The following is a 16,798-nucleotide window of genomic DNA, read 5'->3' as shown; positions in this document are numbered from 1 at the left end:
AACACACGCACTGATTTTCAGCATTATAACCTTGTACAGTGATGGTGGTCACGGCTCTACTTTCCTACACACCTCCCAAGATGTGTGGACATTAAGTTCCGAAGATATTTGGTTCCAAGTGAACCAGGGTTTGTCATGTAATAATCGCTCCGCGCCCACAGCTCCAAAACTGCTTGGACAAATGTGATTCCAAGGTGTCAGGTATCACCTCATCCGCGGATTCTATAGCTAGGGGGCTGATCAGTATTATAATTTCGCCCGAACAACTCGTTATATACATATGATATCAAGGGTCTTGTTCGACAGTCGGCAACGTGGGCTTGGTACGACTTGCACTCGGTGACTGGCCTCGTATTTCAAGGGAGAGGTATCTCCAGTTTCAACTCTAGGGGCCAAGTTCGAGGATACATGAAAGTACAACATTAAAAGGCATAAATGTACGAGTAAGATAACACAAAACAAGAGTATCGAAGAACGCGTGTATCGCCTAGAGAGCATGATATATATCAAGGACCACCGAACACTCCTCCAATCGACAATCTGTAGGTCTACTTCTAGTCAATTTGTATCCTAAAAGGGCCTTTTGGGGATATAGTTAATCCTGTGCTTCGATGAAGAATTCTCGAGGGTTAGAGATTCATAGAGTTAGATTCATAAACGCTATCCGTGGATGATCACAGGTTCATTATAATCCAGACTAGCCAACAAGTATCATCGATTTACACTTAAAAATGTACGCGTATAGAAAAAGGGAGGGAGCATTACATATAGTCATCCGAAAATCGTCAAAGCCACGAACCATAAAAATCGCGAGTCATGACTCCCTGACCTCAAGCAAGACTCATCCTCGACCATCGCCGATTGATGTCAGTCATATCAAATTACGAATATCCTCGATCATAATTAACCTTAATTTAGAGTTTATTATCTTAATGGTCGCCGCTCCATGTGACTCGGTCCTCGTATCTGACTCGCCCAGCTGCATGACTCGTTCGGAGTCCCAACTATATCTGCTATCCATCCAAGGTGTGAGCAGGATCCCAGCTTTACTTTTTCGTATCCGAAAACAGCCGACAATGTTATTATGATACGCGGCTTGTACATACATCAGAGCATCACAAGAAACATAATCTGTCAAGTTGAACAAGAAAGAATATAAAACAAAAACGACCATCAACTTTGGCCTATCGTAGAGTATTAGACAAGTATCAATCACATCCTAGCATCGGTGTCGTATCTCATCAAGACATCCAAAACCCGCAAACCCAGCCTGCGCAGAACGTAGCTGCGCACGCGGCTCCCACCCGTATTAGAACACGCAAACCACTCCACCCCTTTCCTGTCCCATCATCGTCGTCGTTTTCGTTTCCCGATTGAATGTTCCTGTATTTGGATTTATGGTTTCGGGTACGACTAAAGCCCAGTACCCGGCTGATCATCTGGGGCAAGACCGAGACTGCCAATGCGACGAGTGAAGGAATGTGCAGCGGGTCATGGTACACGCTCCGCTCAAGGGCTGCTGCCTTGCGTTTGGTTGACCGTCGGATAGGAGGGTAAGGTGACACCGAACCCGGATTGGGAGATGACCCATGTGTACTCCGAGATGACACCTTGCTTTGGCTGGGAGGGTATTGCGGGGAAGGAGATGCCCCGCCCAAACTTGGGGGAGTCACAAAGCTCGGGAGTGGTTCACGCGCCGCGCTGGGTCGGAGAGTCCCACCGCGTTCATCTGTACTCGGTTCGTGGGCACTGAGTTGCCATAGCCTGCGCATGACCATCATGTCGTTTTCGTCATCCTGGTCCGAGGAGGACTGGAGTGGCTCAAGGTCGGACCCTGCTTCGGGGTCTTCGAAACCAAACAATCCAGCTGCGGGCTGTGGTTCTCGATTAGCGATTTGGGTTTGGGGACTGAGCGCAGGATCATGTTCGCGTTCACGCCAAGCAACGAATCGTGCGGCCGCGGCATCTCGTAGTCCGGCCAAGGCACGTGGGTTGTGGAAGAGAACATAGGCGAGTTCGGAAGCACCGTTAAGATGGAGAACGTACTCGCGTGGAGGAGGGAAAGGGGGAGAAGCAGTCACGGGCGCAAATGGAGGAGAAGTAGAGTAGTACGGCGCAAATGGTGGTGATGTCGCCGCGAATGGAGGAGATGCGTGGGATTGCGGTCGTCTCAGGGTCGTACGTCCTCGTTCATGGCCATGTGGACGCTGCGTGGCGTGTCTGTTAAGCGGGGGAGGAGCTAGGTGGTAAGTATCCAGTCCGGTCTGGGAGTTGGACCTGGTCTGTGGACGAGTGGGATGGGGGTGGCGCCGCCTGTTTGGATGAGGTAACGTGATAACGGGTGCGTGTGAAGCGATCGAGGAAATGATGTCGTGCTCCTTGGCCGTAATGGCTAATTGAAGAGAAACGTTATCCATAGTCAGCCTAGATGAAAACACGGGACTGATCGGAAAGTGAGATACTCACGCTCTGACACCACGAGCACGACAGCCGTGACAAGCGGCGTTCGGTGGGAGGCGAGCATGGCAGTAAAGTCAGGACCGGGGGCGCGAGCAGGGTGAAGCTGCTGGTGCAATGTCTGAAATGAAGCGCGTAATGTTTGGAGGACCTGAGAGACTGCGCGCTTTGTTGCCTGATTGCAAAAAGGTTAATGGTCATATGAATAAGCAAAGGCGGGGCGAAATGCGGGGGATAAGACCACGAACCTCGTTATCTCGGGGGTCATACGAGGGCATCACCGTCAGCCGAACATTCCGTTCGCGGTCGGCGAGTATTGTAGAAGCTTCAAGACAAGAAACAACATCTCCCGAGGGCTGGTCCCAGCCATGGATGTGTACTACTTGGGGGCTGCGCATCAAAAGGTTGTCCGCCAGACTCCGTTCTCCCCCAAGCACAAGAATTCGCACGTTTCCCAGCGCTTCTCCGTATGCTACATCTGCCTCGGGAGGAGGGGGAGTAGGCATAAGAGATGGGCCGAGTGCAAGAGAAGGAATCACAAGATGATGCGCCGATTCGGGGTGGTCTTGCGATGAAAAAGCCACTAGTTCATCGTCTCGTCGGCTTACGTTGGCTTCTTCAAGTGACCATATTGATCCCATTGCAGACAGCGCAGATGGAAAAGATCCTAGGGAGGATGGAGACCCGGGGGGAGACATTCCATGTAGATTGGGTGACGTTGGAGGCGACGGAAGAGCCGGTACCGAACGAGGCGAAGATGGGATCGACGAAGGAACCGATCGCACGCCATATACGGACCCAGAAACACTCTCAAATGCTGAACTCATGCCGATTTACTCTGGGGCACGTAAAGATCGGTCGTGGTCGGTGTCAGTCACACCCGTAGATGTCATCACGTAACCCAGTGGCGCTAGCTTTGGCGCTTACTAGCCCCTAATGGGACCCCTGAGCTGGTATGCTCGACACTCACATGCATTCCACAAATTCGGCCTGCTGCATCCAACTATCACTGATATAAACACCAATAGTCTTACTGTGAATATCCCCGTGCTGTGTTCATGGCGAAATCCAAAATATTCTACAACGAATTTACTTCCCATCTATGGCTACCATAGGGATGTGCCTAAGATTCTGTTGGCCTTCTCTACCTACCTATTCTCCGACGCGGGTCTCATTGAATCTCTGTGAAAGATGGTACAAGAATCGCCATAGCAGATGGGAATAAGATGGAAGTATATTGGGCAAGTGCAACCATCCGCCTCTTCATATATTAACTTTTTCCATCTCACGCAAAATGAGAGCAACCATCATAATACTCCTCACAGCTATCACTGCGTCATAAATCAAATAACTCGTCGTCATACCGCTATTCTCAGATGGGCGGGCTCTGTGTAGTTGCCACGTGCCATTCCCGCCGTTGGCACAGCGACATCCCAAGTGCACACAACTACCGACTAACTGCCTCGGCAACACCTTTGTTTCGTAGCATACGCTCAACCTTCAAACGACTCGATCACGCGCCCTCTGGTCTTCCGCGCATTTACCCGTCACAATGGCTCTCACTCATCGCTAGGTCCCAGAAAAATGCGCGGCTCGTCCGTTTTCGGGCTCAGGCAGCATATCGATCGTCATGCTGCCCCTGTTCGATCATAGCTCACTCTCCACACGAGGTGGATCTCCCCCCTGTGCGGCGTTTTGGATTACAGTATAAAACTCGTGCGACCGACGAAGTCGTTTCCGCCTCTCCCATCTGGTGTACAACCCTCGTAAACTCTTCGCACTTGAACGCTTTTGTCAGACTTTTAGATAGTATCTCTTTCCCCTCACTGGTGTCGTCACTATTGCGGGGAGACTGCTTCCTTATTCTCTAATCATAGTTTTCGACACCTTGAACCCCTGCATTTAATCTCAACGAAATCTCTCATTCGTCACTTTACGCTTACACAATACTACATCGGCCACTTGTCGGGAAGCGGAGTATCTTCTTCTCCATTACACGGCAAAATCCTACGTCTTACCGCGGGGAAACTAGCTTCTCAGCACGGGAAAACTTTCCTTATTCGACAATGTAAGTTGAAAACCTGACAGGCTCTCAAGGACCAAAACTCAACATCTCCCCCAACCATCTCACCATCTTGGAAGGTGTACCAATAGCGTGGATTACCGATTGCCCACAGAGACTTTACATCGTATCTTTCGCTCTGTCGATCCGAGCGGACTTGCGGCAATATGCCTGGCTTCTCATCGAACGAGGGCGATCGCCGAGCCGATACTCTACACTTCTCCCCAGGCTGACTCACCAGCTCGCGTCTTGTTACTCGTTCGAACACTTTCGACGTGCTCTGATCTTGCTCAATGCGTTCAAAGTCTCTTGCTAGGCCTGGATGGACCGGACGCAGAGGAAGGACTGGGCACTCGATACCTACCTTCTCTTCTCAGGAAACTTAAACTCCTATTCGAAAGTGGTAAACTTCAAAAATTGAACGAATTAGTTTGGTGCGCGCGGGGCGAAACAGGCTGGGCACTTCCCGATTCAGTAAACTCGTTACCTCGACTAACGCGGTTTTCAACTACGGCCTCTAGCGCTTCACTCGTTTCGTTCCTTACCACACACCCGTCTATCAGTCACCTCACACTTCATTCTCACGGACTTGCTCTGAGACTTCCGGCTAATGCACTCCCGCGACTGACTCATCTCGCGTGTGCCGCTCCCGCTCTGAGCAGCCTCCCAGTACGAAAGCTGAAACACGTAATCCTCACAGACGCGCCCTTTATTCCACTCCTCGGGGACAAAGTCCTAAGTGCTCTAGGAGGAGACCAAAGTCACCGAGAGTTTGGGCGTGGGTGGCGAGACGCGTCGCCCGCTCCAGACCATATCGAATCTCTCCGGTCCGTCACGCTGCGGCTCGGCCACGTAATCATCTCGCCCACCCAAGCGCCGCTTATTCTGGAACCGTTTGCGCGACACGTCCCGGCGTTGAAGAAGCTTGGAATCGTCGCTGGGCCGAGCTTCTTTACAACCGTACGTACAAGTCACTCGGGCTTACAGGGGTATCCGGGGGGCTGATTATATGCACCTTGGAATATAGGCGGTTTTGGAATCCTTGACCCCGGTGCTCGAGGGGTTTACCGAGTTGAAAACCATTCGTATGGAGTGCAATGCTGAGGCTCGTGGTCCGTTGTTGGGAGGCTCGCCGATTGGCGAGTGTGCTTCTCTGGATGGGGGGTGCTCTTTCGATGGAAGCAGTACTCCTTCTGAAGGAACGATCTCTGTGACGGACGGATATAATCCGCTTGGTGAAGGCACATGTCTCCCCTCGGTAGAAGAGACTAGAGTCATTATTAGAGCGTGGAAAGATGCGTGTCCAGGTCTAGAGAATGTTCGATTACCTTGGTGGATCTCGGAGCGGGCTCGCGTGACCCGATAGAACTTGATGAAAAGTAGCTGTATGACTTAGATTTAAACTATATATACCATATTGGAATACTTGTCTTCAATACTTTGATGCTTAACCGGTGCTCGGTGACAGCATCTCCGCAAATACCGTTACGTGATTCTTATGCTGGGCTTGTTCGGCTCTCTGTCGCTTGACCTTATTTTCAGACCCCGGGCTTAAAGCCCGGTTAATTTCACGGTTCATGTCATAATCCATCACATTTCATCCGAGTCATGAACTATATGCGTCCCTCTTGGGTCGCTTGAAGGCGGCAGAGACAAAAGAGGAGAGAGGGTACAGAAAACAGGGTATATGCTACAAATAGGACGTAAAACGAAGGAAACGAGCGTGTGGTAAATCCAGGTACAGCCGAGATCGGAAAACAGGAAATCGATACAATGTCTCAATAAAGTCTTATACAATAGGTTATTAAACGGGGGAAAACACAAAGAAAGGAGGAGAAAGGAAAGAAAATATCAAATGTGAAAAGTATACGCAGTGGGCACAGTGAGCGCAGTTTAGGCATCAGATACTAGTGCACCCTTGCGCATCTTGAGCTTCAGGGAGAACACATATGGCCACATATGCTCCTCCTTGACACGCTTACGTGCGACAGCTTCGTCACGTTCGAGACATACGAACAAAGTCTTCTCGCCGAGCCAATCGATGGCAAGCAGGCCCCTGTTTTCGTGTGCGCGAGTACGCTTGACGCGGTCGTGGTAGGCTTGGTATAGTCGTGCGCGGTCCTCGTCGGTAGGAAGAAGCTGGGCCATGTTTGCGTCGACTTGGGTGTGGATGACTTCAGAGATAGCCTCGAGCACGTCGCGTATGGTCACGCCTTGCGAGCCTTCGCGAGCATGAACAGGCGCAAGCCATGGGAGTGCATCGTTGCAGGCGACCAGTAAGTATGGGACAGGTGGGTTGGTGGCATACGCGACGCTTGTAGGGTGCTCGTAGAGGTATTCAGGTTCATGCTGAGAGTGGATCGTGGCCTCTGTGGGAGACTTCCGGATGTCCCAGCGGAGACGGAGAGCAGACGGAGAGTCGGGTGTGCGCAAGATCGACTGGGCTTTGAGAATTGGGTGAAGCTGAATTGTGTTCAGTTGAGGCGAGCGAGTGGCGGTCGCAGAGTTCGCCGCCTGGTAGTGGGATGGCACCGTGAGAGACGGCGACATGGCAGGATTGGGGGATTGGTGCATGACCACTGGTGGAGATGCATATGAAGGTGTATGCGGAGATGGTAGCTGCTGAGTCTGAGCCGGAAGATAGTGCGGTCGCACCGTTGCCGCAGTGAGTGGCGACTGGGTAGGTGGCTGCGGTCGCGACTGGGTACGAGGGCGCGAAGGAGCAGTTGTCGATGGCCAGCACACGCAAGGTGTCTTGTTGCACTGGCAGAACAGCGAACGCTGCTGAGACGACGACGGCTGGTAGGCCATTGTGAGTATGTGAGGCGTCTGAAATGAAGTGAGTAGTAGGTAGCGCGGCCTTGAGGTGCAATGCACAGATGTGGTAGTTGTGGTGATCTACGCGGTAGGATGTCAGGTTTTATAGACGAGATCACTGCCCTGATGGGCGCTCTAGAAAGTCGGGACCACGCAGCACGTTTGGCAGCCGTCGGGACGTAGACCCTGAGGCGATGTGACTCGGTTGATGCTTCATGACCGAGTTTGCAATCCGGTACCGCTGAACAGCCACGTTCAGGGTTTTATAATACTCTGCGACCTGATGAAGACCCGGAAACTTCACATATCTAGGGACTTAGACCCTAGATAAGCCCTGATACGGAAGGGCGGTGACGAGAGGGTAACAAATTGCGTTCGGGAATTATTTGGGCACTGTTTCTACGTCATCAAGCAAATATCACTCTCACACTGCCCGTCGATCTCTTGGATGATCAACTTTCCTTAATTGGGCGGACTAGACAAAGGATCCGAGTAGCCGAGGCCTATAATTGATTCAATAAGGAAAATCCGCAGTCTAGCGGTACGATACACCATAGATACACTCCGTCATCGCTCAACGCAGTACATTATTGAGGACACAGTATTCCTTGACACTCCACTATCATTCCCTACGCCGTGCGAGTGTAAGCACAAATACCTCATCTGCTGGAATCTTGGGCACGCGGCGGCGGGCAAGCGCCTCGTCTCGTCCAATGCATACAAAGACGGTCTTATCACGTAGCCACTCCACCCGTTTCCACCCGGGTCCAGCCCGGGTGCCATCACTCGAGGACCTTGTGTGGCTGGAAACTTCGACCTTTCTCTGCAGCGCCTTGTAAATACCTCGGACCACATCGAGTACGGTACACCCGATTCCTGGGTCAGACGCATATATGGGGATAAACCACTCAAGCAAATCTCTACAAATGATGAGCATTCGACTGCGCGGTGGGCTTGTTGCGGGTTCAAGCGCCAACGGGTGATCACCGAATGCTTGAGCTGACGCCCCAACATTGGCTGCACTGGGAGAGATTGGTTCAGCCACCGGATAAGAATTATAGTTAAGATTCAACCGAGCGTGCATGTCGGATGCAAGCTCAAGCTCTGTGCCGGGCTGGGTATTGGAACGAGGGCGCATATGCAGGTTGGGTACCGTTGTGCTCGAATTGCTATGCCAGGATTGTAGTGTCGAATTCGAGTGGTGAGAACATGTACTGTCACGACGGTTCACTTGGGAGGGGGGTGGTGCGTCCGGTGAGAAACGGACATCCCAGGTGAGTCGAATATGCGAACGCGAGCGTAATGCGGATGGTACGGTAAGAATGGAGTGAATTTTAAGGGGTAACTGAGCAGGTGGCCGGCTTAAAGCTAGACAAATGTGTTTTAACAACTGTGAGGCATTTGGGGGCAGATACGTACCGGCGGGGGCACTTGGAGAACGCTGATCAGTCCCGGGAGTAGGGACCTCGTTGTCGTCATTATGATCGACCTTTTCATTGTCAGGCGCATCTATCGCAGGAACGCAATGTGGCTGGGATGGATGGCTCGCCTCATCGACCATCGCTGCGATTGTTACGCGCCGAATAGCGAGGGGACGGGTCGGTCGTGGATGGTGAATCTCGGGATAGAGTGTATTATGTGGTTCAGTATTTGGTAAACCATCGTGAGGCCGGAGAGACATTATAGTAAATTTTTGTCTTCTTTGATTGTTGGTTGGTTATCCGGGTACTCGGGGTATGCGTGAAATCACAATCCACCTTTTATGCTGTTTCGCCACCGAGAGCAAACTATTTAGAGCCCATCATTACGAAAATTGATTGAATGCGATATCGAGCACAACTCAACGCTGTGTCTTTTTCCATCATTTCCCAAGCCGTATAATCCCACTCCAACCTATCCCTGCTTATAGGTTAGTTTGCTGCTTGATAAGGAAGGGGGTTAGATCATGGCTGTGTTTAGTCGGCTAAGGACCTTACAGCCGACCAAAACCGGGTAAATGCAACCTGTGTGCGTCGATACCTTGATATATTAGCGGTCCTCGGCGAGGCCGGCCATCGCCGAGTCAGTCAGCCGCAGCTATCCGAGAACTCACAGATGAATTGCCAGGCAACAGATAAGTACAACCACGTGAGCGACTGTATTGTCGACCGAATCATTGTGTGTGGCAGTGGGGTGCGTTATTGATGGTTTTGATGAATGTCCAGAACGCCGTAGTGGGATCACTTGCCGTTGCCTAGTGGTATGGTACTTCCGTGTGTAAGAATAGAAGATTCGTCGCATTATTCCGCCGCGGGCTATTTTTTCCCCTCGTACTGCCGCATTAGATCTCATATGAGCTACTGATGTTCCATAAAGAGATTCACGTATACGTGATCACTTGAGTAGCTCACCTGAGACCCTATGTGTAATCGTTAGTCACTAGCCGCTGTTCACGTTGTTCGCTTGCGTGGTCGGTCAGAATCCCCGAGCCTTCGCGCCGATCCCCCTCTTACGCTTACACACACGCACAATGCCAGAGCGTCTAGAAAAATTGATTGATTTGCGTAATCATATGACAGTATGATTTCAAGCGTTCTGGTCTTTAATACCCAGTTTCCCTTCTTTGAATTCTCGGGCCCACTAACCGACCAATCGCCGGCTGATCAATACAAATTTTCATGGATTGAAAGAAAGTTCAACTTACCAACATTGAAGGTATCCACTTGACAGGTTCAGCATGTCGTTGCTGTGATGAGCCCAGAAAGTCAGTTTTCTCTGTGGAGTTTGGAGTGGGTGGCAAGGGATTCGTGATACGCATAGGGGTCGGGGCAGAGCACTGACCTCAACTTTAGCACTGTGTTGCCATACTCCATAGGTAAGAGCAGCGATACCGGCCGTAGCAATAGCAGTATTGGCAACCCAATTGTGAGGACGGGTCCACCATCCACCTGGGAAAGATTGAGTGATAAAAAGCGGAAATCATGAGTTAACCTGACTTACCAGACGGGGTCCAAACGTGTTTGGGATAAGGATATTGTCCTCCTCCACCCTGTTATTTTAATTAGTGATATTACCTAGCTTAAACTGACGATTTTACCATTTGCACAAAGATAAATGTGGGGGTAAGTTGAAGAGATATTACTATTACACTGTGTAACGCCTAATCACATGTAAGCTGATGTCATCAGATGTTTTGGCCGGGTAACGCACGCGTTTACATTCCCGACACCGAGAGGACATCATCGTCGCTCGTCCGCCACCTTGTGTTCACTCTGACCGATGCTTTGAGTTTTTACAAATGCTTGAAAGTACCAGAAATTATCTCTATGACAGACGCCGTGGGCTGCTGGCCACTGTAGGAGGGCTCGGCGTAGGGTATGTTACTGGACAATACATTGTAGCTCGCCTCGAAGAGGTCAGAGACCGAATAATGAGAGAGCGAGGAGACAAGGATAAGTACGCAATCATAGCACATGTTACACGTTGGAGATCTTATGGCATTATCCATATGCAGCTTGGTCAGGCGCTTCCAGCAAAATGTACAGGACTCTACTTTCACTACAATGGCACATTTACCAACTCTGGCTACGCAAATAATGAACGACATGGATGTCGAGTCTCTCATATCTCGCCTCCAACAATCTCGTGCTCCCCGTCAGCCTCTCGCTCAACCACTCGCACCTCCCCAGCTCTCTGAGCCCCCGCCCTCGAATGTTTCCACTTCCGCTCGTGACTCAGTTCCTCCTAATTCAAACGATGCCAAAAGCTGGGTTGAACAGTTCTCGGCCTCTAGCGAAAACTCCTTGTCCCTTTCTGCAGGTGACGTTGCTACCACCTCCGCAGAGCAATCATTATCCCTCCCGACTCATTCGGTTCCACCCACGACTGGAACAGATGTAGATACTCAATCCGAGACAGGTGCCGGTGCAACAACTGAGTTTCACTCGCTCCCCACGGACGGTGGTGATGCAGATGTGGAAAGATCGCCCGAGGATGCTGGAGGGCCAAGGGATGAATTAGAGTCTATAATCGAAGCCGACGTCAATATTGATCCCAATGGCATCCCCGAGCAAGGGTCTATCTCGGGAGGAACCGATACCAAGTCTGACTCATTGATGAGTGTTCCAGAGACTTCGTCCCAGGCCAGTGGTAGTAGTGCTGATAAGGACTCTGCGGTTGTACGTCAAATCCCTTTAACCAATCTAGGTTTACTTATTTTGTCAATCTACAGATGGTCAATCTGGATTATCCTCCTTCCACGGAAAACTTCCCCACCCCACCCCCGTTGTCTAATAAGGAGAAGTTGGCCTTGTGGAAAGAGCTCACCATCCTTAGTACGAGCATTTATGTTACCACGTGGGATTACGTCTAACCTGTTGGAAACAGCATTTACTCGTGCCCTAACCTCACTCTATGCTCTCGCTTTGCTCGCGCTTCTTACGAACACCCAGCTTTCTCTGCTTGCACGATACAGGTACCTCGCTGCCATCCGCGAAGCCCGAAGAGCTGAGAGCAAGCAACGGCGAGCCGCATCTGGAGGTCTCTTTTTTGGATCCCCGGTCTCCGAAGACGGTGACGTTCTATCAATTCATCCTGACTCGGAGATGGGTGACGAAATGGACCTCGACGAAGAAGGTGGGTACTGGGACGAAGAAGGACGTTGGTGGGATGCATCCGGTCGCGGCGGACTTTTCGGTCGTGATGGCGTTGGGTCACTTACCGAGCGCAAGTTTTTGACTCTCGGTTGGTGGTTCCTCAATCGTGGATGGAAACACATTGGCGAGCGAGTCAGAGAGGCCGTTTCTGAAGTTTTTAATGGGTGAGTTAATTTAGGGCTGGGTTTCACTATTTGAGAACTTGGGATTTGGTGTGTCCTGCTGTGTTTTTATTGACAAATTTTCTAATGGTTTAATTAGACTATCCCTCAAATCACAGATTTCACCAAAGGAGTTGGAAGAGCTGATTCTCCGAGTTCGGGCAATTATCGAAGGGGATCCAGCTACTTTCCTTCTTAATTTCGAGTGCGTTTTACCGTTTGTTGATGATACCCGAACTGTGCTAAGTTCAAAACAGCACTCTCCCGACTCTTCTTCCCAATACTCCAGCCGACATATCAACAACTCTTGCATCTGGCGGTCTGACTTCCTCATTGGCTCACATTGACCCAGCACTCTCAACTCTGTTAAGTGCCACACGCGACCATATTTCTTCTGCCGACTTCGCCATCGCGCTTCGAAAATGCATAGACCTTGGCACAATCGCGATGAAGGACGGGCTGATACGAAGTGGCGAATTTGGAGAGATCGCAAGTACAAACCCTGATAGTGAGGGCGCAAAAGTCAAGTTAGCCGCTTTATTGCCAGGAGTGGCGCGGTGGACGCATTTAGCACTCAATGGAGTGCCCAATGAAATCATCGAAGTGAGTAGGAAACGGCTATCGTTCTTTCTCGCAGCGAGCTAACTCTCGCTGATAGGGGTTTGGAGAATTACGAGAAGTGGCGGGTTACTCGGCAGTTGTCCTCTCTTCCTTTGAAGGGGTTCCGGGATCTTACGCCTAATTGTAAATTCCGAATACCTAGGACCACTTGGATATGTATTTAGGTGAAGTTGTTGCTATCCCAGTTGTGTTGAATATCGTTCATACAGCCCCAAAATGATTAAGGATTGCATATGTGCCCAAATAATCTATTGGTTTCATTATCCGGTTCTTTGTGCCGAGAGGGCGCTTGTTGTATCTAAAATGGGATCGGAATAAGGTTACTATCCAGCCACCACTAGCACAGCATTCAGTGGCTATTGAGCTCCAAACCACGGCGACTAATCTACATACATCAGGGGCAAATGAACGCATTGGTAGGCGAAATAGAAATTTGGGTACACTGGACATGAGTTAGTGAACGGAGTGTATGCTACATTCAATGAGTATAAAATTCTTCTACTCCTGCCATGAGAGATTATTGCGCCATTACGTAGCTATAAGTTTGGTTGGCAGTTGGGAGTCCCGAGAGACACCCACATACTAACTAAAACAAACTGCTCACAAGACCGAGATAAATTGAAGATGCTACACCAAGAGAAAGAGATGAGACAAAAACAAAGGGGCCAGACAACAGGCACTTGGCAGGTTGCGGAAACGAGACGCAACATGAAATTTAAAAAGGGCATATCGGGTATAAGGGCGCGTAAACTACATGGGTTTCATGATGGCATCACATGAGACGTATTCGCTTGGGCTGCCCCACCAAACCTTGCTGGTTTGTCGACTAGTCTTCATTTTCCAGTCTAACCGCGCACAATGATTTCGCTGATAACAGCAGTGGCGTCGGGCTGCATAATCGTGTGGCTCATAGATTTGCGCATGAAATTCCGTAAAGAAATTGCCAGGATCGGTCATGTTCCCACCCTGCGTCTGCTTTTTCCTCCGCAAAGGTATGCTCCGAATATCAAAAATGGTCGCTGAATCGCATGCTAATACTAATCTCTAGTATACTGGGCTTTATAATTCCACCGATACCATTTATATCTTCTGGACCGAACCATGGGTTTCGCCTCAAGCGCGAGTGTAGGCCCTACACTTCTATACCTAGGGCGGAATAACTGATGCCGAGGCTAGTGTTCGATAAATTTGGAATGGACATATATGCTGGTGTAGGAATAATTCCTACGACTTCTGCTTATTTCGTCTCGGATGCAGAAGCATTGAAGGTGAGTTTCCCAGGCCTTTGATTCGTTTGGTCGGGATTCATTAACTGTCCCTCTAGCAAATACTAGCGTCCCGTGGAGCGTTCCAAAAGCACAATGATGACTACCAATTTCTAACTATCTTTGGGAGAAACCTTATTGTTTCCGAAGGAGAAGAGTGGAGAAGGCAGCGAAAGATTGTAGCACCCGTATTTTCTGATGTAGGGACTCATAACCGGAGGCAAACGGCCACTAATGTGGTCTATGTGTTTAGAAAAACAACCGCTTGGTCCAAGTTTCTGCCAAGGGATTTGTCGACCAAATGACCAGCACCTGGAGCCGCGATCAACCCACTCGCATCCAAGATATAGACGGCCAGGTTACAATGCAGGTTAGTACAACCCAGTCACCTCCGGGAATATCGAAGCTTACCGTTGATCAGATTACTCTTTGCGTCATCTCCAAGGCAGGGTTTGGTCAAGACATCGAGTGGTGGAATGACGGAGAGGCACCCGAAGGACACAAGTTCACTTTTAAACAAGCTCTGTTCACGGTATCTAAAAATCTGCCTCTGATTATTGTTATGCCAAAGTGGATGTTTGGCTGGACCAAACACTGGGTACACGTAAGAGATGCATACCAAGAGATGAGGGTGAGTTTGGGCCCATACCGAAGATACATACTTTCTGATGATAGCCATTAGCTCTATTTCCAAGAGATGATATCTTCTCGACGCGCGGATAATACTCCCGGTAGCCAAGCTCAAGCTGAGGAACAGCATGATCTATTTAACCAACTCCTGCTGGCCCATGACGACTCCAGCAAACTTTCCGAAGAGGAACTATTAGGTATGTCGATTGTATTGAGATGTATGCCTACTAAACCTCTTATAGGAAACGTTTTCCTATTTCTGTTTGCTGGACACGAGACGACTGCTCACTCACTAGCCTTCACACTCGCATTGTTGTCCGTCTATCCAGAAGAACAACGCAAGGTGATTGAAGAGATAGAGTGGCTACAAAAGGAGCGTGATGATTTTGTAAGTCGCATATCCACTGTTAACGTATACACAACTAATGAAGAGCAGGGCTACGAAGACTTGCCAAAATATACGTATACACAAGCTGTGTGGTATGAAACGCTTCGTCTCTATCCTATAGTGAGTTCTTGTGCTAGACATTTAAGGACTCTATCTCACTTCGTTCAAAACCTGAACAGGGGCCAGAGCTCCCTAGGCGTGCTGGATTCGATACATCCCTTACCTATATACCTCACGACTCCAAACAGCCTACTACAATCTCAATCAAAAATGGGTCACAAGTAATCATTAACATACCCGGCCTTCATTACAACCCCAACTATTGGGACGACCCCACCGATTTTATTCCTGCTCGATTTTTGGAGCCAAACTGGAACAAAGATGCATTCATTCCATTCCTTGCGGGGCCGAGAGCTTGTATCGGTAGAAGGTCAGGAGTCCCATCAGTCTGTTTAGAAATATGTTAGGAGATACTGGCTAACATCTTGGTACATAGGTTCGCGGAAACCACGGCGCTCACTGTCCTCGTGAGGCTTTTGTCTAGATATAGCGTCACGATAGATAGGACAAAGTTCAATTTCATTGAAGGAGAGCCAATGCTTAAACTGCGAGAGAGGCTCTTGAGCCCTACTACAAGGGCTACATTGGCTCCGGGGAAAATACCATTGGTATTCACTCCCAGGAAGTAACTATGGGCTAGAACGGGACTTTGGATTTGACGGGTGTATCGGAGTGGATTGGCTGCCCCCGGTACATTCGTGAATTCTCGCGCCGACTCTACGTGCAGACTTCTCACGCAATTGTATTTGTACTCACCTATGTTCTCAAATCTCGAAGGAATTTTGGCGTTTCATCGTTAGCATAGCGATACATCCTGGGATAACAAGTATAAGGTTGAATGTACATGGGTCAGCCTTGGGGCTGCACAAGGATAGACTTAGTGCTTAATCGCGAAGATATGGGATATAATGTGCTATCGCGATGCACGCGACTAGAGGCCTTGCCAAACTATGTATTGTGTAGTCAGCTGTGTGTGCCAGTCATGGTCTGATCCATCAATTCGCAATTCCGAGCAATAAGTGAATTGCGGGCCTGGCTATGCTCGAAAGGGCTCGTTGAGCGCAGAATAGTCGCTTGTGTTTATGGGTTTCGGGCAGCTACCACGCGTATATGCTCCCGAAACGGGAAATGCACTGACTGATTGACGGTCGCTTGAGACTCGGGAGCCTCTGCAATTATGGTAAATGTCTTTCCATTGACAGTAGTAAGCACAAAGGTGTGAAATTAACACAAGCCTTACCATGACACATGCACCATTAAGGGTAATTTTAATGAACGTCTTTGTTGGTGGGTGTGACACTCAGATATCCGTAACTAAGCGCCTATGTTTCAGTCCTCATAGTGTCTGCAACCTGCTTACGACGCCGGTCTTCCTCGCGAAATCGCCGGGAAAAGGCATCGCATGACGTCTATTTATTGAGGCCCCAATATACTCCCTTCATTGCCTAATAACTCGTTTGTCTGGCCCTCACGTTTACTATAGCCACCAATATTCCAGAGAAATGTTCAAAAGATCGTCCAGCCAACTCGAGTCGTCGACCTACGGTGCAGGTCCCAGCAAGTCCAAACCTCCTCCTCCTCCCCTGTCCCATGGTCACCACCTCGATCCTCAAGCGTCCAACCTCTGAACTCGTACTCCAACGCGTTCATCTACATTTTCTCAAGAAGTAGAACTCGGAGTCTATCTTAACCCAGAGCTGCTC

At 49.7% G+C, this 16,798-nt stretch overlaps 7 protein-coding genes across 7 annotated transcripts; 3 read left to right on the top strand and 4 right to left on the bottom strand.

Moving 5' to 3' along the window:
• Window positions 1–1,241: 1,241 nt before the first annotated feature.
• On the bottom strand, window positions 1,242–3,284 carry RhiXN_11179 (uncharacterized protein; the record flags this gene model as incomplete). The annotated part of the gene is made up of 3 exons (XM_043330994.1): window positions 1,242–2,392; window positions 2,467–2,632; window positions 2,706–3,284. The coding sequence occupies 3 exons, from the start codon at window positions 3,282–3,284 to the stop codon at window positions 1,242–1,244; spliced, it is 1,896 nt and encodes a 631-aa protein (XP_043186339.1).
• A 757-nt stretch (window positions 3,285–4,041) lies between these two features.
• Window positions 4,042–5,885, top strand: RhiXN_11178 (F-box-like domain-containing protein; the record flags this gene model as incomplete). Its single annotated transcript, XM_043330993.1, has 3 exons — window positions 4,042–4,098; window positions 4,748–5,479; window positions 5,547–5,885. The coding sequence occupies 3 exons, from the start codon at window positions 4,042–4,044 to the stop codon at window positions 5,883–5,885; spliced, it is 1,128 nt and encodes a 375-aa protein (XP_043186338.1).
• A 527-nt stretch (window positions 5,886–6,412) lies between these two features.
• On the bottom strand, window positions 6,413–7,330 carry RhiXN_11177 (uncharacterized protein; the record flags this gene model as incomplete). The annotated part of the gene is made up of 1 exon (XM_043330992.1): window positions 6,413–7,330. The coding sequence occupies one exon, from the start codon at window positions 7,328–7,330 to the stop codon at window positions 6,413–6,415; it is 918 nt and encodes a 305-aa protein (XP_043186337.1).
• Window positions 7,331–7,958: 628 nt separating this feature from the next.
• Window positions 7,959–8,897, bottom strand: RhiXN_11176 (uncharacterized protein; the record flags this gene model as incomplete). Its single annotated transcript, XM_043330991.1, has 2 exons — window positions 7,959–8,704; window positions 8,756–8,897. 2 exons carry the CDS (start codon window positions 8,895–8,897, stop codon window positions 7,959–7,961), a joined length of 888 nt encoding a protein of 295 aa, XP_043186336.1.
• Window positions 8,898–9,901: 1,004 nt separating this feature from the next.
• RhiXN_11175 (uncharacterized protein) lies at window positions 9,902–10,555 on the bottom strand (the record flags this gene model as incomplete). Its single annotated transcript, XM_043330990.1, has 6 exons — window positions 9,902–9,955; window positions 10,020–10,061; window positions 10,157–10,263; window positions 10,316–10,364; window positions 10,413–10,475; window positions 10,526–10,555. The coding sequence occupies 6 exons, from the start codon at window positions 10,553–10,555 to the stop codon at window positions 9,902–9,904; spliced, it is 345 nt and encodes a 114-aa protein (XP_043186335.1).
• A 323-nt stretch (window positions 10,556–10,878) lies between these two features.
• On the top strand, window positions 10,879–12,873 carry RhiXN_11174 (peroxisomal biogenesis factor 3; the record flags this gene model as incomplete). The annotated part of the gene is made up of 6 exons (XM_043330989.1): window positions 10,879–11,493; window positions 11,547–11,649; window positions 11,702–12,134; window positions 12,232–12,336; window positions 12,389–12,734; window positions 12,790–12,873. The coding sequence occupies 6 exons, from the start codon at window positions 10,879–10,881 to the stop codon at window positions 12,871–12,873; spliced, it is 1,686 nt and encodes a 561-aa protein (XP_043186334.1).
• Window positions 12,874–13,610: 737 nt separating this feature from the next.
• On the top strand, window positions 13,611–15,579 carry RhiXN_11173 (cytochrome P450 family protein; the record flags this gene model as incomplete). The annotated part of the gene is made up of 11 exons (XM_043330988.1): window positions 13,611–13,744; window positions 13,801–13,877; window positions 13,929–14,020; window positions 14,077–14,217; window positions 14,271–14,387; window positions 14,439–14,648; window positions 14,700–14,844; window positions 14,890–15,035; window positions 15,084–15,155; window positions 15,215–15,481; window positions 15,532–15,579. 11 exons carry the CDS (start codon window positions 13,611–13,613, stop codon window positions 15,577–15,579), a joined length of 1,449 nt encoding a protein of 482 aa, XP_043186333.1.
• Between the last annotated feature and the right edge of the window lie 1,219 nt (window positions 15,580–16,798).

This window comes from Rhizoctonia solani, chromosome 14 (genome assembly GCF_016906535.1).
Source record: "Rhizoctonia solani chromosome 14, complete sequence".
In the NCBI taxonomy this organism is placed as follows: Eukaryota; Fungi; Basidiomycota; class Agaricomycetes; order Cantharellales; family Ceratobasidiaceae; genus Rhizoctonia; species Rhizoctonia solani.
The sequence above is the reverse complement of the archived record's forward strand: the minus strand, read 5'-3'. Positions and strand labels throughout refer to the sequence as shown.